At 42.4% G+C, this 24,542-nt stretch overlaps 1 protein-coding gene across 3 annotated transcripts in view; it reads right to left on the reverse strand.

The window, feature by feature from the left end:
• MGRN1 (mahogunin ring finger 1) overlaps window positions 1-24,542 on the reverse strand; it is a 395,304-nt gene that overhangs the window by 100,760 nt on the left and 270,002 nt on the right. For all 3 annotated transcript variants that reach the window (XM_086941276.1, XM_086941277.1, XM_086941278.1), the window contains exon 13: window positions 17,506-17,723. In XM_086941276.1, the coding sequence (XP_086797402.1) occupies window positions 17,506-17,723 (218 nt within the window). The remainder of the gene's footprint in view (window positions 1-17,505; window positions 17,724-24,542) is intronic.

Genomic DNA, 24,542 nt, shown 5'->3' on the forward strand with positions numbered 1-24,542 from the left:
CTAGTGGGCTTAAGACCATCAGGACTAAAACAAGCACTCTCCACTCTGAAAGATCGGAATCATAGTCTGAATGTATTGAACTCTCTGTGGAAGGGCAAAGTCTTGCCTTAATGTGGAGTCCAATATTGCCCCTATGAACATGGGGAGGGTATCAGGTGAGACTTTGGACTTGTTGATGGATAAGCCTAGGTCGAACAGCAGTGTCACTCTGACCGGCATCTGGTGCAAACCATCCCTGGAGGGTTGTTTTTGAGGATGCAGTCCTCCAAGTAAGGTACTGCAATTATTCCTGATCTTCTCAGATGAGTTTTGACTACCGCCATCACCTTTGTGAAGGCTCATGGTGCCGAAGTCAAGAAAAAAATGAAAGGATTGCGATCTTGTACTGGGCGAACGCTGCCATAAAGGGAAGGTACTTCCAGTGCAACTGTAGGATCAGAATGTGGAAATATGCAGCCTGAAGGTTGACCAACATCATCCAGTCTGTGCTTTCCAGTGCAAACAGTACTTAAGCCAGAGATAGCATTTTGAACTTCTTTTTGAGGAAATCCGGAGGTCTTGTATCAGGCACAGATCACCTTCCTTCTTTCGAACCAGAAAGTACCGGAATTAGCACTGCTCTCCCCTGTTCCTGCTCCTGCACTATCTCCACTGCTCCTTTTTGTGGTAGAACTTTTGTCTCCTGGATCTGCAGGTGACATGGTGGCATGGGAGGGGAGAAGGGTTGCAGGCCTGCTGAAAGATATGCTATACTCTCTTTCCATAATCTGTAATACACATTGTTCTGATGTGAAGGGCACTCCGGTCTGTGAAAAGGAGGATACCCGTCTTCCAATTGGCACCCTGAGTTCCAACATGATATAACTAGGGTGCTTCCTTGCGGTGGCTGGAGGGGAAAATGAGGAGGAATCATGCAGGGCATGTCCTTATCCCTTCTCATGTACTCTGTAGCGTTTGCACAGAGGGTTGGTCTGTTTTGATTACTGTGAGGTGTGCTGTGGTCTGCCTCAAAAGGAGAAACCTTTTAAGAAGCCGCTAAACATTTGAAACTGTTGATAGTCTCTCAGCTATGTTTGTAGGCCTGAGGATCTTGTGGTTGCTTTACTCTCTTTAATTCTTTCCAGGGCGTAAACAGCCTTAGCTCCAAAGAGATGTGTGCCATTAAAGGGGAGATCCATAAAAGTCTATTGGACATCCTGTGAAAAACTTGATCCTCTCAGCCAGCGTGGTCGCTAAGAGAGATCAACGTCCCCATAGCTCAGGCAAAAGCCGCAAGTATAACCCAAGTCGGTGCTGTTGGCGGTCACACTGAATGATGTAATGTGTAATGGATGTAATGCGGCTTGGTCCAAGTCGCGGTATTGCTGCAGTTTGCAGACCTGCGAAGTCGGAAAACCCCGGCTCGCATTGGGACATCAGCATTCTATTACAGGAGGATACGTAAAGCCGCGGGTGCTGTGCCCTCTTCAACATGGACCCACTTGGGTTTTATCATTCAGTGTGGCCCCCAACAGCACCCACTTGGGTTATACTTACAGCTTTTGGACGGCATTAACCAGGATGCCTTGCGGTGTTCAAGGCAAGAGAAATCCTGCAAGAAAGGGCGGGACTCTATTTTTGAATAAAAAGCAGGTGTTCCAAAACCATGCTGGTGGCGTCCTAATTCTGATTGGCTCTTGAAAAAGGAATACATTTTGAAACGCGTCGAGCCTTTGGAGATGGTTGAGGTAAAGTGCTGGTACCTGTGGCTGACCCTGCATTATGAGACTATGCTGGCATGAGGGTTCTCACACTATGGGCAACTTTGGTGTGTTTCTATAGAAAAAGGTTTTTTTTCTAATACTTTGGTGCTGTTCAATGAAATAGGCACAACATTTGCTAAAAAGTACATCCACTTTGGGTTGTTTCGTGCTAGTTGTGTGCAGATCTGTTAAGTGGGGCCAGTTAAAAAGTGTGCCTGTATTTATTTTTTTTTTTTTTAAGGGCCCGTTCCAAACATACCATTTCACATAGGTATCTTTGTGTTGGACACAGAAAAAAACATCTAAACGGAATTAGACAAAGTGTGGCATGAAGGTAAAACTTTAGTATTGGTAGTGACAAGTGCTTTGCTTGATTTGGTGTACACATGTTACACATGGCCAAGACTGTGAAAGCAGGGGCTGGCTGCCTGCAGAGGATGAGGGGCAAGACATGGGCAACAGCCAGATCCTGTGCCCCACCCCCAGTGGTTGGAGGCTAGGCCCGGTGACCCACCCGTATTACGCATGCTCAAAGGACATGCGCAGTGGGTGATGGAGGATACCAGAGGCATAGACACAGGCGGCCATTACCAACATGGGGCGAAGGCCCTTAGGGACAAAGAGGGAACTGAAGCCTATAGAGTGTTATGGTAATGCCAGGCTGCAGTACAGGCTCTGTGCGAAGTACTACTTATGAAATTAATGGCCCATTCATTTTTTTCCTATAATCGGGACGATCAGAGATTCTGCAGTGGAACCTTCAAGTGTGTGGGGGGGGGGAAAAGCCTGCCGTAAAATGGGACTGTGTCTTGGAACTGAGGAACCAAGAACACTGGTAAAAATATTTCATTAGAAAAATAAATAATGTTTGCAAAAATGAGGTAGCTCGGAGAAGATCCTTTGCCTTCATCATTTTTTTTGGGCACCCTTGCACGCAGAATTGGACATATTCCTTGAGGCTACGGAGGAAGAATGTCAGATACTTCCATGCATGTCAAACTGGTTTTTATTGTGTATGAGGATTTATGTAGAAATCACTTTGACAAGTTTCTGGGAATTGCCAATTTGTGGACGAAACTAGTTAGACCATTTCCACTTCTGCCTTTGAAAGAATTTGGAATCAACAAATGATGTATAGGAGAAGAGGTGCAATAACTTTTCAAAGGTTTATTTCATTTCAGATGATAAAGCCCTACTGGTAACTGTGAAATGTTATGTTATGTTACGTGAATTTGTACAGCGCACAGCTGCCCCAGCCAAGGGGCGTCCCGGCGCATGTCAAGGTAACACGCAACAACCACAGGAAACACAACAGCTAAAAGGAGAAATCAAGATTGAAACAGGAAAGTTTTTATCGCCTTGCGGAAGGAAAGAAGGTCTTCAAGCAACCGAATCCCCACCGGGAGCGAGTTCCAGAGTTCGGCTGCTTTGACCCGGAAGGAACGACCACCGATACGGCACAGCTTGTATCGCGGAGTGATGGCAAGAGCTTGGCCCAAGGATCTCAGATGTCGAGTGGGGATGTACCAGGACAGAAGGCCCGTAAGAGTTTGAGGGCCGTGCCTTTTAGGATCTTAAAGGCCAGGCACAGTACTTTGAACTGGATTCTTGCTCTGACCGGCAGCCAGTGCAGCGCTTTCAAAGTACTGGAAACAGGGCAAGATCTGGGAAGACCAACGATAGCTCTGGCGGCAGCGTTCTGCACTCGTTGGAGGCGAGTGACTTCGGCCAAGTTAGCGCCGACCAGAAGAGAGCTGGCATAATCCAGGCGCGATATAACAGTCGCCTGTATTACCAACTGCCGTGTATGAGAGTCAAAAAACTTCAGGACTGGTCGCAGAGCCCGGAGAATTCCAAAACACCATGCAGCCGTTTTCTTCGTGTGCCCCACAAAACTGAGAGTGGGATCCATCCACACTCCCAAGTTTTTTAATTCCGTCACAGGAAGGGGGGCCGGCCCAAGCTCCGAAGGCCACCACCTGTCCCCCCAGAGATCCGCCCTTCTACCGACGATCATGATCTCGGTCTTCTTCGCGTTGAGCTGGAGGCAGTTGGCCTTCATCCAGCTTGCCACCGCTCTGAGTCCACTCTGAAACCTGGGAGCATCCTGGTCTGCATCCCCGCTGATCGTAACCGCTAGCTGGGTGTCATCGGCATATGACACCATTGTCATACCCCACTGCCTGACAACCTCAGCTAGCGGTCTCACGTAAAGATTGAACAACGTGGGGCTCAGCGAGGATCCCTGCGGCACTCCCTGTTTCAGAGGATGGAAACTGGACTGGAACGGCGGTATCGCAATGCTGAAGAGACGACCATCGAGGAAGGACTGGAACCACTGGAGGGCGGACCCCCCCACTCCAATCTCCTCCAGGCGGTGCAACAGGATGGGATGGGAGACAGTATCAAAGGCGGCGCTTAGATCTAATAATACTAGCGCTGCCGTCTGTCCTGCATCCATCACTGTGCGAAGATGTTCAGCCATGGTGAGAAGGGCGGTTTCCGTGCTGTGCCCAGCACGGAACCCGTTCTGGGTGGAGTCTAGGATGTTGGCACGAGTAAGGTGATCGGAAAGAACCTTGTTCACGTGGGCCTCCACGACTTTGGTCGGCCAGGGGAGCAGGGAAATAGGCCGGTAATTTTCCGGCTTTTCCGGGTCCAAAGAGGGTTTCTTTAAAATAGGAGCTTCCAGCTTGATGAAACCGTACCCGTGTCAAAATCGTTCCATTCACAATGCACAGTCATTACATCAGGTTGCACACATGTCATATGCTTTCCACCAGAAGCTGATGTCATTTCATTCCATGGATGGCAATCCAAGTAATGCCCACTTTAGACAACATCCTTGTCAACACTGCAATTTGTTGCATACTCACAATCCCAGTAAACAAACGAGCGGCAAACTATCCACATATGAACCATGAAGTTGGAATACCTCTGAGAAGGAGCTCCCGTATCAAAAGTCCTCACCAAGAAACAGTCATTTGAATAGAAAAACGTATTTAATTTAAGGCAATTACATTATGAATGGCTGCTGTCTGTGAGCAGAACAAATTGTAGACGGTACAGTGTATCTTTAACCCTGGTACAGGTACAGTGACAAATGACCAACAGACTGGGCCTGTGGCTTGCAGAAACATTTTCACCTCAACTTTGCAAGTGGAAACCATCCACTGCAAAACATGGTCTGTGCAGTAATTGGTTTAAGCTCTTAATGTGACAGTAAGGACAACCAATGATTTTAAAGTGTGTCTCCTGAAGAATAGGCTACAGGTGGAGAACTTGTATCCTTGATATAAATTGGGAACATGGTTTGATCTGGTAACCTTGGAAACTCCTGCACAAAAAAGGAACCTTTTACTATTGGTTAATGATTTTAAAAAGTCATGTTCAACCAATGCCTTTGTTTGCAACAAACAATTAAACAAAGCTTATCTCTCATTGCATTATTTCAACCTGACCCTGGTTAGCCATATAAGCGTAGCCTCTATTAAAATGACTAGATGAAATCACAGGCTGCATGACGGCTCATGTGTTAACATGTGCTTACCCTCTTTTCACAGTAATACTTTCTAGACTTTCTACTAAATGTTAGAGATAGGGTAGCTTGAAAAGTACTTTATTTTGTGCAAGTGGCTCATTTTCTTACTTTATTGTCTAGGATACATCATGGGATAATAAAAGAGAAGGTAATTAAATGGAAGCAAAGTGATGAATTTCAAAGTTAAAACGGTAGTGTTGATCACCGTAGAAGTGCAAAATAAAGCAGCAGGTGTATTAAACATGCAACTCGATGCTTCATAAAGAATATCAAGAAGGACTTGACATGTGCAACTTTCAGGGGCATTTATTTATGGTATCTAAATGCTAGGAGGATGTGATTGTGTAAGGGTTTACCTCAAGTGAGTTAACAAGGCTAATGTAACTTCTACACACAAAGTGCAAGATTTATATGGGGTTTGCAGCCGGGAAGTCATGGAAAGTGAAGCAAAGCCGTGGTAAGTGTCATAAGAGTATTTCTTTTATAGTGCAAGAGGTATTTTGCACTGGAAATACACCCTTCTGTCTGTGCAAATAGTATTTTGCACCAGTTTACGTAGACCGATGTCCACTGTAGTTGAATTCTTTAGGAGTTGAGCACAGGCCATGCAACCCAACTATGTTGCGCACAGCAAAAGACTGTGCTTAGTAGTAGATGGACACCCATGGAGGATGGGGGTGCAGGGCTTGGACTGAGGCCAGGTCCCCCGCCCTACACCCACTTCACATGGCCTTACACTTGCAGAAGCTGGAGCAAGGGCAGTGCCTCAGACCAGGACCTCTGGGAGCCTACAACCACTGTTCTTTGAAGAAGGCCATGAGTAGCAGTACATTAGGGTGAAGTTGAAGGCCTAGTCATGCATCACCCACTGCACAAGGCCAGACCGATGCGTATTAATGATTGCCAGTCTGTGGTGGGTTGGGTGCAAGGTCTGAACGAAGACCAGGCCCTGCAGACAACCCCTGCAGTACAGTCCCTCTCACTCACTTGCTCATGCAACAGTTTACTGACTAGGATGCAGTGTTTCATTCACGTACCACAATAGTGCGGACTCTCAAACTTAGAAACAGAAAACAAAAGCAAAATGTTTATATACTTTTACTAGCAGCCAGTCCCGATGTTGTGCGGGTATGAATTGCTGCCGGCCAGTAGTATATTGTTATGTAGGATTTCGTTTTGATAGCATTTCTTATCTGTGACAGGCCTGTGAAACGCTCCGATTCACAGTGCACGGCTGATGCACTTATGAGTGCGCGTTCAGTAGTGTGTGAACTTGAGTTTCCCTACTTTATTTTTCCTTGCAATATTATATAGCGCAAACTCGACAACATGGCATGAGCACAATTTTCATTACAGAAGAACACATTCATTTGTGGTAGGCACAGGGAGACAAAGCGATTTGCCTGGAATCACAGGATGTTGAGCTGATGCCGAGATTCGAACATAGCTCCCCAGCTCTAAAGTTCGCAATTCTAGAACTTGTGGCGGGAGGTGTATCTAAAAGTGTATGTCGGTGCTGGCCATCAATGAGAGAGACCTGTGCATTTTTCAAATGGGTGGTGAAAAAATACGAGTATGTTGCTGGAGATGTGAGCCGCCGTGCCACCAATGTACTTACCGGGGGAGGGTAAACACCCATTATTCCGCAACTTTCTTTCCGCATAACCTCACTCTGCATACTTTCATTACGAAAGTACCATGACTCCGCAATGCCATTATAACGCATGGCATTACATTTTATATGCTTTTACCACGCATACATTTACAACGAAATTCGTTGTAAATGAATGAATAGTAAAAGCATGTTTTTTTCCTGTTTGGATAAGGTAAGTATGGGTACAGGGGTATATATTTTGGGGTACTGAGGTACATGTTTTGGGGTATTTTGGTTTTTTAAGGGTTCAGATATAGTTTTGGGTTATGGGGTAGTTTTAGGGTTTAGGGATAGGTATGGGTTTTGGGGCACAGGGGTGTTTTTAGGGTTCAGGGCTAGGTTTGGGTTTTGGGGTATAGGGGTATTTTATGGGTTCAGGGTTAGGTTTGGGTTTTGGGGTACAGGGGTATTTTAAGCGTTCTGGGCTAGGTTTGGGGTACAGGGGTATTTTAGGGTTCAGGGCTAGGTTTGTGTTTTGGGGTACAGGGGTATTTTAGGGTTCAGGGGTAGGTTTGGGTTCAGGGGTACAGGGTTGTTTTTAGGGTTCAGGGCTAGGTTTGGGTTTTGGGGTACAGGGGTATTTTTAGGGTTCAGGGGTAGGTTTGGGTTTTGAGGTACAGGGGTATTTATAGGGTTCAGGGTTAGGTTTGGATTTTGGGGTACAGGGTATATTTATAGGGGTATTTAAAGGGAGCAGGGTGGGCACACGATATGAGACATGGCATGAAGGGTGGAACGTACCACACACCCCCAGCGTTTGTAACACCCCCAGCACACAGCCACAGCACATGCCCACAGCACAACGCAGACACGCCCATAAGGGACTACTTTGCTGGCACGGTTCTTTTACCTTTTAAATGTATATGGTGGGCGTCTGCATAGCCTATGTCCTTCTGCTGCAACTGCCCTTTCCAATGCTGTATTGGGTGTTGTTATTGGTGCTGTGGTTCCTAAGATTACCTGCCTCAAAGGTTTGGGTTCTCTCTTTATTATAGTAGTATAGATGCCATTAAAGTTAGTTCTAAAAAAGAATAATTTTTTAAAACTTTTTTTGCGTCATTCCTTATGGACAAAAAAAAGTGCAACTGGAACAGTGGAATAGGAACTTGGTTTTCAAAAATAATTTGCATGATTACGGACGCTAAACAACTTGATTTCTTTGTGCTCGCACACTCTGCACCCCAAAGGCGAGACTATCCTGCAGACAAGGTAGAGTAGACAAATACTGACAAAGCCTGTGTCAAGCATATCTTTCTCCTGCTGCCGGATATGCTGAGACTATATTCATCCTCTTCAGAGTCACTGTTCTATTTGATTGCAATAAATTGTCTTTGATGTCAAGCATTAAGACTCTTATGCATTGATAATGTCCTCCAGAACTAATAGTTTTCACAACTTCCCCGGCTGAGTTTCTTGTCACATGATGCACACATGCCATACTTCGATGATTGCCTTTTCTCTCCAGCAGGAGCTCTGAATACCTGCCACACTACAGACTGTCGTGGAGAACTGTCTTTGGGCGGATCTTCACTGCGATCCTGAGCGGCTCCCTCTGTTTTTTAACTTTGCCGGTAATGTGATCCAGAAGCCATACCTGAAATTTGGAAAACGTTTGTATCCTCAAAAAAGCAAACCAGCAAAAAAACAGCCGGCTAATTTTGCTGTGTATGTTTCCCATAACCAGGAGTGAGGTGGTATGTCCTAAAAGACAATAAATATTTGGCTGTGGAATAATACAGTCACAAGAGTTGGTTAAATATGTCCAATGGGGTGCAAAGATTCCGGAATCCTCTGCGGTACCAAAAGCACGCCATGCAGCCGCAGAACAGGTTCTCGGTACCATTGTCCAAAAAAGGCTTAAAACATAGGCGTTTTGAAAACTACAGATGCAATGCTCAGTTTCAAATTGTCCTTAAGAATCCCTTGACCTCGAACAATAAAAACAAGTTTGTTTTCTTACCACATTCAACTTCGTAAAAGATTACTGGGTTGAGTAGCAAATCCAGAAAAAGGCGTCTCACCTTCCTGCTCTCATGAGACTACCGCAAAACTATAACATTGTTTCTAGTGAAGTCATAGATGGTCCGCAGATTCACAAATAGCCAAAAAAATGAAATAAGCCATCTGATAGCTAAGCAATGCCCACGAATTAAAAAAGCAAGTTTGCAGCTACTTGAAACAAGGAACTCACCCTTTGGAGGACACAGTGTTGCCTTTGGTTCTTCAGAGGATAAGACCAAGAAACTTCAGTCATTGCTATTATGGTATCTCAGGGCGGTGGAAAAGGCCAAAAAGCAGCAGGGCCATCTTTTGCATAGTCACACCAGGAAAAGGATGTTGTGGTGGTTGCTTTCACATCAATGGCTTCTGCAGTATCTCAACTAGAAAGAGTTTGATGTGGAAGTTTTTCACTTACCCATTTGGTGGAAATAAAAAACTATGCCTGCATGGTAATGTGCACGGTTTCTAACCGAGTGTTACAATGAGGCCATCCTGGCATGTACTCTTTTTGGATGTCCGGGGTGATTAAAGCATCTCAGGACTTCTCATTGTAATGAACTCTTCTAGGCAGAAGTCCAAAGGAAACCCCATGGACAAGCTATTGCTAGAGGAAGATCTTATCAGAGAAATCGGTCAGTGCAATGAAGAACAAGTCTGATCCGCAACTGCAGATGTCTGCAACATACTGCATTTCTTTAAAAAAAAGTCATTTGCTCAGGTGAACATAGTCAATGGACCATCTCTACTGTGATGAACCAACTCTTAATTAAACATCATAAAGATATTTATACATGCTCGTGGAAAATATAAAACCGAGACAAAAATGTTTGAGTAAAAAAAAGTTAATAGTTTAAGAAAACAGGGTACATAATAAAATTAATTACGGTCCGCTCAAAAATAAAAGAAAATGTACATCACAAAACCTTTAACAAATGTATGCTTAAAAGCCAAACTAAATTACATCATTAGAGAATCCTCAGTACAGGTAGGGTATGAGGCTTTCCTATACTACCAACCCCTGCTCACAAGGCTAAATGACATGTTTAGCAGAGGTAAACTGCCCATTATAAGTTGTGTAAAGGGCCTGCAACCGTTCGTTACCACGTAATCTTTATCTAAATAAAACAAGACCAAACAACGAAAATGCAACATACACAAGCAAAGATATCAATTTCAGACGCTTTAAAATAGTTCAGTTCAAAGAAAACTATGGATGCGTCACTTTTTAGTGTAAAGTACCTGGAATGTGTCAAAATCAAAAGACGAAACCAGGCACAGGGGAGATGAGGCGCTGACAACACGGCGATACGTTAATTACATAGTCTCAGGGGAGGTGATGCATCGATTCCTTTCTGTCAGAGGAGGTAATGCGTTGATTCCTTGTTGCGGTGCAGTGGAGGTGATACGTTGATTCCTTGTTTTCAGGGGGGTTGATGCGTCGATTCCATTCTGAGGAGGGAGGTGTAATGCATCCGATTTCAGAACGCGGCCTTGATTCCTTATTGTTGGGCAACGTTGATGAAGACTTGGCGCACAGGTGCGATGCGTGGAAAATACGGGCACACTGGGGTTGATGTAGGGGCAAAATAGGCGCGGTGTTGATTCTACCAGCCGCAAGTAGGTGATGCGTCAAATTTTTCACCCGCACAGCAGGGTCTGCATCAGAGTTGATTCACACGATCGGGCTGCGGCGATCTTGGAGCCGCAGGACAGTTGCTGCGTTGATTTTCCTGTCTCACTGCGGAGATGCGTTGGTTTTTCAAGCACCCGGCAAGCTTAGGGTGGGAAAAACAGGGACTGAAGGCTAGTGCTTGCATGTTCTTCTTTTCTTGCAGCAGAAGCTACCTCCAAGGGCCCAGAACTCGAATTGGCACCATTTGGCAAATCAGAAATTCCAGCAGAGGAGTTCAGGAACAGCAGGTGAAGTCTTTGATGGCCCTGAGACTTCTTAACAGAAGGCAATCACACAAAGGCCTTGAAGAATCTCGGCAAGCAGGATGATGAAGAAGTCCAGTTCTTTTACTCTCCAAGACAGCAGAGGCAAGCAGCAGGCCAGCCCAATACAGCAACAAGCAGAATGGCAGTCCCCCTCCAACAGCTTCTCCTGCTTTTCTTCTTGACACAATGTCCTCTTAGTTCAGAAGAAGTGTTCTAAAAATGTGGGGTCACAGGTCCAGTAATTATACCCCATTCCGACTTTGAAGTAGGTATACTTCAAAGGAAGGACTTTGTAGTGCACAAGACCCTGCCTTTCTCTGGCCTGGTTCCAGACACACTACTGGGTGTGTGGGGACAGGTTTGTGAGAGGACAGGCTCAGCCCTATTCAGGTGTCAGTGACAACTCTTCCCACCACTGTAGGTTAGGAAGGCCCATCAGCCTGGCAATAGGCAATCAGGATATGCAGGGCACACCTCAGCTCCCTTTGTGTATCTGTCTAGAGTGACTTAAAGGTTTTTGGTTAATCACTGCCTACATGTTCTGGTTATTCTTCATTTTTCTCCCGAAACTCTGTGCCTGAGCATACACGGTACTATAGATGCTTGTTTCATTAACTGCACGAGTCTCTCCTTGTGAACAGAAGCACATGTATTTAAAGACACTCGGTCTCCTTTTAGATATTCATGCAACAGTGCATTAGCAATCATGTGGTTGTGGATAGAAGCACATGCACTTAAAGATACTCGGTTTCTTTTCAGATATCCGTACAACGTTACATTAGCAATCTTCTGGCCCCTGGTCGGTGCCTAGTCGTGTTATCCAGGACACCTGATTGTCCTTTCGTCGAAATTGTTGCGTCTTTTCATCCCTTGGCGAGTTACATGTATTTGCGAGATTCATCCTCTCTTTCAGGTATATAGATTTTCCACACATTTAGTGGTTGCAGAACGCCATGTACTACTAATTTTCATGGCTATCCATCTATGCAGTCCATGTAAATTTCATAATGTTTTTCTTATTTTCAATTCATTATTAGCAACTATCATCCTAGTCTTCTGTCATCATTTTCTTAGTGTTTTGTCATCGAATTCTGGTAAGTGCTGATATTTGTGCTCACGGTGGCCAGTAACCTTTGCTGATTTTGAACTTGTCACTGGGGCCTACGGATGTTTCCTTTTCTTCCTCCCTTATTTTCTGGTTTTCTTCTTTTTTATGGCACATCTCCCTGTTTGGTCGTCTGTTCTAGTTCACTTACTAATCAGATCTGTACATCTAGCCAAGGGTGTTATCATTTGGTTTATGTTCCTTCTTACTTATTAGATTTATAAATTTTATGATGTTATCAAATTGTGCTCTTTACTGATGCTAGGCTATAATGTCTGCCCCTATCGCGTCCCTTTTTTTGTCTTCTTTTTAAGCAGGAATATTTGCCTTTGACGATTGGGTGTTTTAAATATTTTTGCCAGTTCATGTTCTTTGTATGTAAGTATTATCTACAGTCCTTTCCTTTTGGTATGGTTACCCCTCGAGAGATTAGCAGGACATTCATATGTTCCCATCCAATTACGATCTTCTATATGGGCCTTTTCTTCAAGCACTGTAATACAATATGCATCTATATGCCATGTCTGGGCTCATGTTTTGTTAATGATGAATTTATATATAGATTTCTGAAGTGAAGCCGATGATTCTTCTTGTTGATCTTTGTGAATTTTTGATCTATTGATTATATATGTCTTCATGCTTTATGTACATACTAGTTAAATGTATATATATTGGATTTGTGGCTTTGTAAATATAATGTTCATGGTTGTGTAAATATGTATCTGTATCCTGAATAAGATTAAAATTCCAAGATGTAAGGTTTTTAACAAACATTGTTGCCTTATGATGCTCACTGTATATATTTGACTTTTACCTATAATTGTAGTGCAATAGACGGTCACCTGATGAAGGCTGCCAAGCCGAAACGCGCGTAGTGTCTATCTACCGCATTGCATCCATCGTCTTTCTTTTCTAATGCTATGTGTGTGTCTGTCATGTGTTTTTTATGAATTTTTGTAATGCTGCTATATAAATAATGGATCATACCTTGAACGCATAACAGTATGAAATATAATTAATAATTGCAAAATAAGCTTTTTGAATAAAAAAATTGAAGAATCTTTCTACTAAGTTGGTGATTAGTCCTTTTCCTGTGGGTGTCAAATTGTGTTCCTTTTCCTGTGGGTGTCAAATTGTGTTCCTAATTAGTTTTTGATCTTGTAACTGTGTGTCCCTACTTGGCTATAGAACTTTTCCAAACTTTCTGTCTAGAGTGAATGCACTAACAACCCAACTGTCAGCCTAAACCAAACGTTGAATCCACAGGCAGGCAGAGACACAGAATAGTAAAGCAAAAAAACGCCCACTTTCTAAAAGTGGCATTTGCAAACACACAATTTAAAAACCAACTTTACTAAAAGATGTATTTTAAATTCTGAGTTTGGGAAACCCAAACTCCAAATCTCTCTCTCTTCACAATTGAAAGTTACAATTATAAGAGGTTACAAGACAGCTCCATTGATAACCTATGGGAGAAATAGATAGTCCTTTCAATAGTGAAAAACGAGATTAGCAGTATTCACTATCAGGACATGTAAGACACACCAGTACATGTCTTACCTTTCACATACAATGCACCCTGCCCATAGGACTACCTTGGGCCTACCTTAGGGGTGCCTTACTTGTAGAAAAAGGGAAAGTTTGGACCTAGCAATTGGGTGCACTTGATAGGTCGACATGCCAGTTTGAAACTGCCCTAACAGAAACTGCAGTGGCAGGCCTGATATGTGTTTGCAGGGCTACTCATGTGGGTGTTACAATCAGTGCTGACGGCCCACTAATAGCATTTGAATTACAGGCCCTGGGCTCTCACAGTGCACATTACGAGGGACTTACCACTCAATCAAATATGCCAATCATGGATAACCAATCTTAATTACATTATACACAGAGAGAACTTGCACTTTAGCACTGATCAGCAGTGGTAAGGTGCCTAGAGTTCTAAAACCAGCAAAAACGAAAGGCAGCACACAGTGAAAAACAGGAGTCGGAAGCAAAAAAAGACAATGGAAAAACAAGCCAAAAATGCCAGGTCTAACACCTCTGTTTAGTATGTATCACAGAGGAAAGACTAGTGCTATCTTAATGCCAGGCCATAAATATCCATCTGGGACAGACGCTCCAAGAGTAGAGAATGCAAAACAATATTAAAAGGCACCAACAGTGCCTCTGTCTAAAGACATTTTAATACAGTCAGACTTCAAGCATGCCACTTTAGGTGCTGTATTGTGGCCTAAAGCCTGATTGAGAAGGAAGTAAAAGGCCTGACTGCTTCAAATAATCTGATAATTGAATGTTCACTAGTTTCTCCAACATTCTAGAGAGTTCTGGGAGTAGAGAAATATCTGGAGTTTGAAAAAATGTCCAAGTTTGCATAGGGCTTTTTTTCAAAAGGGACTTTACCCTTGCATGGTTCCAAGGTGTTGGGACTGATGCAGGGTCAAGAGAGGTGTTCAACAGAGTATTGACGATTGGGTTAAATACTTACATCACCCTAACCAGCACCCTTCGAGGACTTGGGTCATCGGGAGAACCAGATTTACAGCCAATAATGGCTTGTTCAGATTACTGTAGGGTGAAATGCTTATTTTTTGAAAACATACTGTTTATTACTGAGAAGGAAACATGAGTTAATTCCAGATTTGAATCATTAGATTGTATTTTTTAGAGTTTCTGCTCCAATAAATCTCATAGTAAACCACAGAGTTCTACATAAGGCTTAACATCAGCACTGCAAGCTTAATTTTGGAGGAACAATTTATTGAATAAAGTATTTCTCTAGATCCATTCTTATCCGGCTTAAATTTTGAAGTGAAAAAGTGATTATAAATGATGTTGGATCATATTTAAGGTAGTTTTGAATTTTTATTTGTTTTTCACTAAGTGCCATATGTATGAACACATTTTCCCATAGACACAGAATGGGTAAAACCCTTTGATACATACGGCCCCAAGTAAATTTCCTGCCACTTTCTTTCCCAAAATTTGCAGCTCCTTTTTCTTTCAATTGCTAATGACAGGGAAAAACAGGGATCAAAGTTTAGTCTGCCTTTAAGAGGTGAATGATGTGGACTGGGAGAGTTTGTCCATTGCTGAGGTCATCAACTATTTACTTGATCTATGTTTGTTTTCATGTTCCCAGTTAATGCTGGCAAATAATCTGTTAAAGTGTTGACTAAACCCTCCTCTTTAATCTTAAACCCACGTATGAATTGTACAAGTGCTCATTGGCATTGAATGCTTTATACTTCTAAACTTGGTCTAGCCAAAAGGGACGAAAAAGCGATCAGACCAAAGTAATACTAGAGGGCGACCTACTATAAAGGACTAATGATTATTAAAAGTAATATATAAGACATTGCCCATTTAGTGAGTTGGTAAGGAAACTAATTGTCTCAAGTTAAGTGCTACTAATTTTTCTAGAAGTGCCTAGGCTAGTTAATTGCTCTCATTGTCAATGTGGAGATTAAAAACCCCATAAATAGTAAAATTATGTATTCCACACAATAATGGGCAAAGCATCGATTAAGGAATGAACAAATCCAAAAGCTTGGCAAGGGAGGACAATTAATTAAAGCGCCTGAAAAAGAAGATTGTTGTAAAGTTTTAAGACAAAAGCCCACATTTTCTGCTCCTAACAGACCATTTAAAGGGAAGTGGTGCACTGGAATGGGTTTTGAAAAATGATTGCTAATGCACTTTTTTTTACTATATGGTCCAGGTAGGTAATTGTATATCCTTGTGTAACAGACCCAGTAATATTGGTGTTTGAAAATTCATAAAAGCCATGTTTCTCTCAAAAACATGAAATCAATTTTGGTGCCGGTTAAGAATTCTGAAATCTCAAAAGCATAATTAGGGAGTGAACACATATTGATACCACACCCACTAAAATTGCCTGGGCTTTTTGTCTCATACTTTTGCCTTTCTACTATATTTTTGCAATTAGTTGGGAAGATCTTTCATGGCTTGGCTACAATCTGTATCAAAAGATTGCACTTAAGACAGGATAGTGGACAGACAATATCTTGTATATAAAGCTCGATTTTGCATCCTCCATAACTCAAAGTTCCCGAAGTTCTTTAGCAAAGTATGTGAATATTGATTAAATTTTTTAGGGTAAACTGGGCTGGCTTTGTCTACAAAGTGGATGTGCGCAGATGGACTTGACTCAATTGTATCTCTGGGTAACTAGTGTGTGTGGTGCCCCAAAATGGTGGCTTAAGGTGTACAAAAAGAAGAAAAAATTATGGAATGCAAACCGAGCAGGAAAGCGCTCTCAACACAACTTTGCAGACAGAAGAGCAAAGTGCAGAATATCAGTATTTCCTTCTTCCATAATAAATGAATTAAAATCATACATAAAGAACTAAAGGTGCAATTTAAACTGCCCCCAAACATGCTGTCAAAGTGTAAGAATATGAATCAATGGTTTGCAACCAGAATTCCATTTGCATATCATGGAAAAGTTACTGACTCCCAACCCGGGGTAGTAACATATTCACAAAGGAGACTACTTCAGACTTTCACTGAAACTTCGCTGTTCTGAATGTCTGCTGACACAAGTAGGCTACCATCCCTGTGATTTTAACCAATTGAAGTGAGTCACAATTTGCAACCAGCATAATTAATATTATTTAAGTTGGCCAGACGCAACTCACTCCAATTCCTTATACCTATTAGTATATAATAGGCGGGTTTACAAAATAGGTCTCTGGTAGCACAAATACTAGACTGAAATTGTGACTGCTTTTTGGTACCAGAACAGTAGTATCTCTGCTTTCAAATTAGACTTACGATGTTGCTCTAAATCCGAAGGAAAGGTTGCTTGATTTTCAGCTATCCCTTCTATCATTGTATAAAGTCAGGAGAGCCTCTTATCTCTGTACCAGTCCCTATGTGGGGTTGAAAACCGATGCTATAAGCAGATGAAGATAAACTCCTCCCATATGCATTGCATTACAATGTGATTTCACAGCACTTCAACCTTTACTTCTAATAATCAAAGACACTTAAGTTGGTCTCTAAGCTCTTCTAACACTCACTCTATGACAAAAGGACACTCAGGCAAGGGATAATTTGATAATCTCTCCACTATACTCAGTAGCTGAGTTTGAGGGGGCATAATCTTACACTGAAGTGAAAAAAACCCTCATGTATCTGTTTTTAGTTGCACAACAAGATCAGGAGAGCCCTAACTATTCTTCAGATCACCAGAAGAGGATACTTGTTATTTTCTGCTCCCAAATCAGTTGATAAGGGTTGGATGAATGTATGTACTGTTTCCCACCAGTTGAGCCTCTTAGCCCTGCTGCCACTCAACACCTGAGGTCAGGCTAGTTTACTGCTTTGTTCCCCTGTGCCACATGCTCAGAAAAGCCTCTAGTTATGCTTCCCATCACTATTTCAAATCAGGAATGCCACCTCGAACCTCGCTTATAATAAATAGGAGAAGCCAGGACGTCCCTGCTACTCTTGTGATAAAGCATAAAAGTTAAAATTTCAATTATGGCCAGATTCTCACCCGTCAGGAGACACGCTGATCTTGTTCTTCTGATGGCTCGTCTCAGTCACTCTATCAATTCCACCGAGAGGTCTGCTACTTAACCCATCTCCCATTCCAGAGTAGGTGATGGCATCATACAGAGGTGCGGTGGGGAGCGAAGGAGAGATAGATCTAAGGCCATTCAACGCTTCAAGTAGCGATATGGGCTCGTACCCTGGGGGGATGTTGTCAGAGCCCTGCATAAAAGAAGAATTTTAATCAAATGATGGACCTATTCATGTACTAAACGTGGAAAATATTTGATACACAATGGTAAAGAGAAAAAAAGAGACATTTCAGTCAACAACATATATCCCCGAAAAAGACAGCCATTAATATAAACAGAGCTCCGTTTGTAAAACAACTCCTTAAAACATTAATATACATTTTCCACACTTTTAATTTGCGAGCGCAGTAAAAAAAGAAAGAAACAAAAAGAAAAGAAAAAATTACTTAATTGAACCAACAGTTCCTTTGTATGGATACCCGATTACTTCACATTATTAAATATGTGCTGCATCAAGCAAGGCGTTGGAACACCTGAAACGATTCAGAAAAGGGGGTGGTGATGAACAGAGTGTCTGAATTAAGCAGACCACTCTTACCCAGTCCAAAGATCAGGGCTTGATCCATCACCGTTTTTTAGCTCACTGCACCATCCCAGCTCAGAACTTGGCTATATGCAAATTAGTCTGACCCTGGCCCAGTCTGCTTAATTCAGACACTCTGTTCATCACCACCCCCTTTTCTGAATCGTTTTTGGCCACTATAGGTGTGGCAGGGTATACTCAGACATGAGTCCCTTGCTCACTGCACCATCAGGATTCAAGCAAGCCGGGCCGACGACGGCTGAAATGCCAGAAACCGGTCCCCGGAAGCTTGTCTCCTTTCTGGTGAAGAATTGGCTTGGTAGTTTAGTCTGCCCTGTTCCCATGATGCACTGGGCCAGGGACACACTGATTTGCATATAGCCAGGTTCTGAGCTGGGATGGTGCAGTGAGCTAAATAACGGTGATGGATCAAGCCCTGATCTTTGGACTGGGTAAGAGTGGTCTGCTTAATTCAGACACTCTGTTCATCACCACCCCCTTTTCTGGAACACCTGACAAGCACTCACTTAAAAAATGGACATTTACCGTAATGGATTTCTGAGAACAGGTTGGAACAACTGGCAACATGCTCTAGAACACTAATAACAGAAGTACTTGCAGTGAAATCTTTATAGAAGCATGCATAAAATTCACCAAATAGAATTTTACGAAGATGAATTAGTTCTGGAGATAAATAGGAGTAAGCATTTAATCTACGAATAACATGATTTGATATTTACACGAAACTGCTGACCATCTTTTGAATCCTCTGGTTTTCTCAATATAACTATATTTTTTTGAGATTCAAGATATCATTTGTCTTTATAAAAGGCCTGAATGAGAAGAAGAGGTATGCAGTTCCTGTGAAGGAGGGAAGAGGAGGCTGGGTCGGTCAACACCCCTACCCTAAGTTGGAGACAGGGTTTCTCCCAATTTGGGAAGTGGGGCCCTCACACACCCGGTTTGGTGTCATGCTTCGTCATAGGGCTTGCTCCTCGTCAGGCTGGTGCTGCAATCCCTGACGGGCACCCTTTGAGGGGCTCCTTGTCGAAGATATTTTTCCCAAGCCTTTAGGTGTGGTACAGGTGTGGGGCCTCGAGGTGTAGATGTGGATAAAGTGTGTGATGAAATGGGGTGTGGAGGGATAAAATGAGGCACAGTGGTGCTCTAGAATGAATTTAATCTGCAATTCCACTGGACCCAGTTAAAAACATCAATGGTGTCAACGCTGATAAAAATGGTCAGAGGTGGCTTACAAGTGGGTGGTCAACAGGTTTACAAATGCCCGAGAAGACTGACTCACCAATAAACCAGACCTTTTGAAATGCATGGGCCATGTTCTTTCAAGATAACGTTAATGCGGTTTATAGTGGCTTCTCCCAATGTTTTTCTGAAGGGACGTCGCCCCCTTCAGGGACTACAGCTATTTGAAGTGAGGAAAGGGAAAGTCTCAGAGGCACTTCAAGCATCAGTGACCCCCCCCCCCTGAACTACCCTCTTTTCCTTCTTTAACTACTGATGAGGTCACCAATCTCCTGCTGTCCACTAAATCTGGTTCCCCTCTGGATCCATGTCCTCCTAGAATCTTCCACCTTCTGCCAGAAGTATTTGCCTCTCATCTGTCTCCGATTTTCAATCAAATGTTTTCCGCTGGTATGTTCCCGATTAACTAGAAACTAGCGTCTGTCCTCACCCTATTAAAGAAAGTAAATTTCGATGGGGCAGTTCCTAATAATTACCGCCCTATCTCCAGACTCCCTTTGCCAGCACAAATGGTGGAAAAAGCCACGAATAGTGCTATAATCAGACTATATTGAGAGGCATGCCTTTCTGGACGCCACTCAGTTTGGCTTTAGAAAGCACCACAGTACCGAACTGGCATTGATTTTGGCATCTGAACCGATTAGGTAGACAGTTGATGCAGGAGGCAATGCAGCACTTGTGCTGCTTGACCTCTCTGCCGCTGTTGATACTGTAAAGCACCATAAACTATTGGAAGTCCAGGAGGAGATTGGCATTAAAGGGAAAGCACTTGCTTTACTTAAATCATTCCTATCGGGCCAGGAACAGTTTGTGGCTCTATCAGAATTTAAGTCACCAAATTTCACTCTGCCATGTGGAGCACCACAGGGCTCTTCGTTGAGCCCCACTCTTTTTAATATCTATATTCCTCCACTGGCGAGGCTAATCAGAGCGCTGGGCTTCTCTGCTATTTCTTAAGCAGATGATACCCAGATTGTGGTTTCTTTGACAGGTTCACCAGCAGACACAGTTCTATACCGGTCTTCGCCAGGAGGGAGACTGGATGGCCACTAATTGTATGAAACTGAACTCTAGTAAGACTGAAATCTTACTCTTTGGAACCAACACTAACTTCTGGTCCCCTGCTCTTTGGCCTTCGGAGCTGGGCACGCCAATCCTACGAATAAGGTAAAAAATCTGGGAGTAACGTTTGACTCCATGCTTTCCTTTGAAGGCCATGTAAACCAAGTTACATTCATCTCCTTCTAAACACTAAAACTACTCAGAAGGATTCCTCCATTTATTCCGGTGGATTTGCGAAAGTTAGTGATCTCGGCTCTTGTTTTATCTAGAGCAGACTACTATAATGGCTTATTCATGAACCTTCACAAGAAATGCTTGACCAAGTTGCAGATTGTGCAAAATGCTGCTGTTCGTCTATTGATGAACATTCCAAAACATAAATCTGCTCCTCGGTGCTCAAAGAGTTACACTGACTAGCAGTGAATAGACAGATCGAGTTGAAGGCTCTCCGTATAGCTTTTAAAGCTATCCATGGTACAGGGCCTACCTTTTTTAGACAGAATTTGCAGCCATACATTCCAGCCCACCATCTCCGTTCAGCTCACGCCCATAACCTGGTAGTCCCCAGGTTCAAAAAGTGTTCTTGGGGTGGAAAGAGCTTTCTGGTCGGCACAAACAGACTTTGGAACTCGCTTCCTCTGAGGATAAAAGAAGAAACACACCTGATGGCCTTGAGTAAAGGCGTTAAAGACATCGCTATTTAATCTCTGATATGGTTTTAAAAAGGTCAGGTTTATCTTGTCTGCTGAGCTAGCGCCTTGAGACCTTCGGGTGAATGTCTTGCGCTTTATACATTTTTTTGTATTTCATTTCAGAAATCACGTGGCGATTCGTCAGGACGAGAAACACTACACTATCTACACAGTGGTTGGTTTGGTGATGCTCTCTAAAGTGCACCAAGCACTCTGGTGCCTAACATTGAGGTAACTTTATTATATATAGAATGGACCGCCCTGATTTGGGTTATGGTCAGACTCCATCGATTGACAGGCAGAGGATGTACGTTAGAAAAGTTATCATCAGTTCAGAAGGGATCCAGTGCCGGGAAAATACCCCTCATTCCGCCTGCCTTTACTAAAGTGCATTCAAGTATGAAAGTGATACTTACATTTCCCCTGAAGTGAAGAAAATACATAAAATATAGATAGTGAAATGGTTTGATTGACTTAAAAAATATAAATTGTTTTTGTGAGAAAGGCTGCATGGATAATAAACAATGCCTTCATAACACAATCACTTCTATATTTTGGTAATTTTTAGTCTCTTGTTTTTGACACAGTGGGTCACACTCCTAAGCTGTCATAACCCTCTTGGTTAAGCAAATATGAGTCTTAATGGGTTTGCTTCATATATTGACACTTGTATTTATTTATTTACTGTAAAATGGGTTTCAAAGCAGGTAGCCAATTAAATACGCTTGAGTGGGAAGGCATGAAGATTGCAATTTCAAAAACAATAATTAACGGATGAGGGAAGAAACTGAAGAAATCCAGAGTTATGGTAATTATCTAGGCAGTTACTGAGGTGGATGTAGCCTTACAAAGGATTAAGAAATATGCGCAACTGCCTTAAGAGGATTGCAGAGGGCTAGACATAGGCATTTCAACAGACAAGGATGCCAAAGAGTGTTTTCAAGGGTGCAGGGCTGAGGAAAGGTTCTAACCATAAGAGCAGTTTTCAGACCTCTTCTAAACGTCAAAGTCTTTTTCAGCTCTTGCGCATGTAGGCCGATGTTCCGAAATGTGGACCCTTGCACAAGAAGTGCTCTGCTGTCACATAAGTTACACCTTCAAAGGTCAGAGGCAGGAGGGTTGTAACTTAATGGCTATGAACGCCCTTTTAGAGATAAACCCCAATGTGTAGCAGTGCAGACTGAGTACAAGGAACTGAGATCGTTATTTTACCAGAAGTCAGTGTAGTAACTTGAGCATCCCCAAAGTAGGATCAAAACAACTCAAACTGTGTAGGAGACAGGCAGACTAATTTCAGGCACTTTGAAATTTGGTCAAATCTTCTTTTGGTAGTCGGACATAATTGACATGGCAACAGTACTGCTCAGAGATCACAGTGGGAACCAATGCAATAGTGTCAGAGCAGGGATGATTCCATGCAACTGGTATTCATGAGAGAATGTATTTTTGCTACAAACACTGGTGAGTGAGGAGAGGTCAATATCAAACAATAGCTGTAGGTTATGTGTCTTTTGTAAAAGTTGTGGTGGAGCTTTAGGGTAAAAGTGAAGCATCCACTGGGCCTCCAAGTAGGATCTCTGTTCTCTGTCTAGTGAAACAGAGCCAACTGTCCTTCGTCCAATGCTGGACAACTTCCAGATTGTTATCAACTCTGTGAGAGTCTGTAAATTCTTGCTCTCATTTAAGTAGCATGTGTGTTTCATTTGTGTACAAGTGGCACCCAAATAGATATTCTTCAAAGATGTGGGTCAGGGGGATCATACTGGTGTTGAACAGGATCAGTCAGATGGCTGATCCCTGAGGCAGCCCCACAATCAATGCTCCTGTACTCACTGTTATGTTTGCAGTTGAGTCTTGAACTTTAATGAATTCTTCTAAGATGAATCAGAAATCAGATGAAATATTTCTAGATAGACACTGAACCGTTTAGTGATCCCACTGGATTAAGACTGCTGCTGAAAATCTGGCAAGCACCAGAACAGTCACTAACAGAGACTCTGTCAAAAGATTCAAACAGACTCAAGGCCCTAGAGGTGCCATGGACAGGAGCTGTCCAAACACTCACCACATAAGGTAGGCGTGAAAAGTTGGTTTGAAAACCAGATACCCATTCCCCTATGCATCAAACTGACGTTAGTGTCAACTATCCAAGAGCAATGGATAGGGAACAGTTCCTCCCACTTAAATCAGCAGTGACACACAACTCCAAAGAGGAGCGAAAGGGGCAGTATTTAGATACAGTTACGGTGAAGATCAACATAAATAACATTAACTGTGAGGTGAAACGAACACCTGCAATGGGTAACCCAGGCACAAGTGAAAAAATCAAAACAACGATCTAAAAATTATATTTTTTAGTACCAGCAAAATAAAAGTGACAACATATTGCATTTTACTTTCATCTGCGTTTGATAACAGAGCACTAAGGAGTCAAACACATTAAAGTGTAATGACATATCAGTATATGTAAGTAGAGATAGGGGAATCTGAAAATCAGTTTAAAAGCGTGCATTACATAGGCTGATTTATAATAGAGCTATATCCAGTATTTGCAAAAACAATTGAATAGGCAGAATACTGCAAATTAAAATAAAGTATCAAAATAATTTGACCAAACACACAGATAAGCTTTCTGGCACCCCGGCTGCACTATTTTTGTACTATGTGCTTCCACTAATAGCTAACCTGTAAGTAGGCAAAGTTAGGGTCAAGAAAGACAAATTGATAGTCTTTAACAGACTACAAATGTACTTAGATGTAGATCTTACTATTCGAGCTGCACTTTTCAATTTATTCGCTATGACCCTTTGATAGGTAATTAATTAGTTAATGAATGTTACAGTAATTTCAATTATCGCTGATATCCCGAGCAATGAGATCTGATTGACTAAGAAATATAGGTTGTTATACATGCTTTATATATGTGACTTGAGGAATGTTTTATCAAAATAAAACACTGAAAGCAAAGTAATTTCAGATCATGTAAAACATTAAGCATCTTTAGGAGACTGGATAAAGATAAACCTAGCTTTTAAGCAGAAGTAAAAGTTAAATTATTCAGTGAAGAAATTAAGATAGGAAAGATTTAAGTGACTGTGCTGCATTAGTTAAGCTTTTTGAACTAGAGTTCCCATGTTGCTTCAGAGTATCTGATGTATCTTCACTGTCTTTGGACCAATCTAAAATGTAATACATCACTCACCATTAACTTCTCCTTGGTGTCACTCAGATATTTAAACATATTGCTGTTGTCATAAGTTGTCACTTTATTTGCCTTGATATGTGATAGATTTCCGGTTTTCTTTCTTGCCAAGTCTGTTGGCCTGTCAGCACTATCTCTCGGTGCAGGCTTACTATCTGGTGGCCTAATCAGATTACTGAGCAGGAGAGCATGAGGTCTCATGCAAGC

The sequence above is a fragment of the Lissotriton vulgaris genome, chromosome 10, assembly GCF_964263255.1.
Source record: "Lissotriton vulgaris chromosome 10, aLisVul1.2, whole genome shotgun sequence".
NCBI lineage: Eukaryota > Metazoa > Chordata > Amphibia > Caudata > Salamandridae > Lissotriton > Lissotriton vulgaris.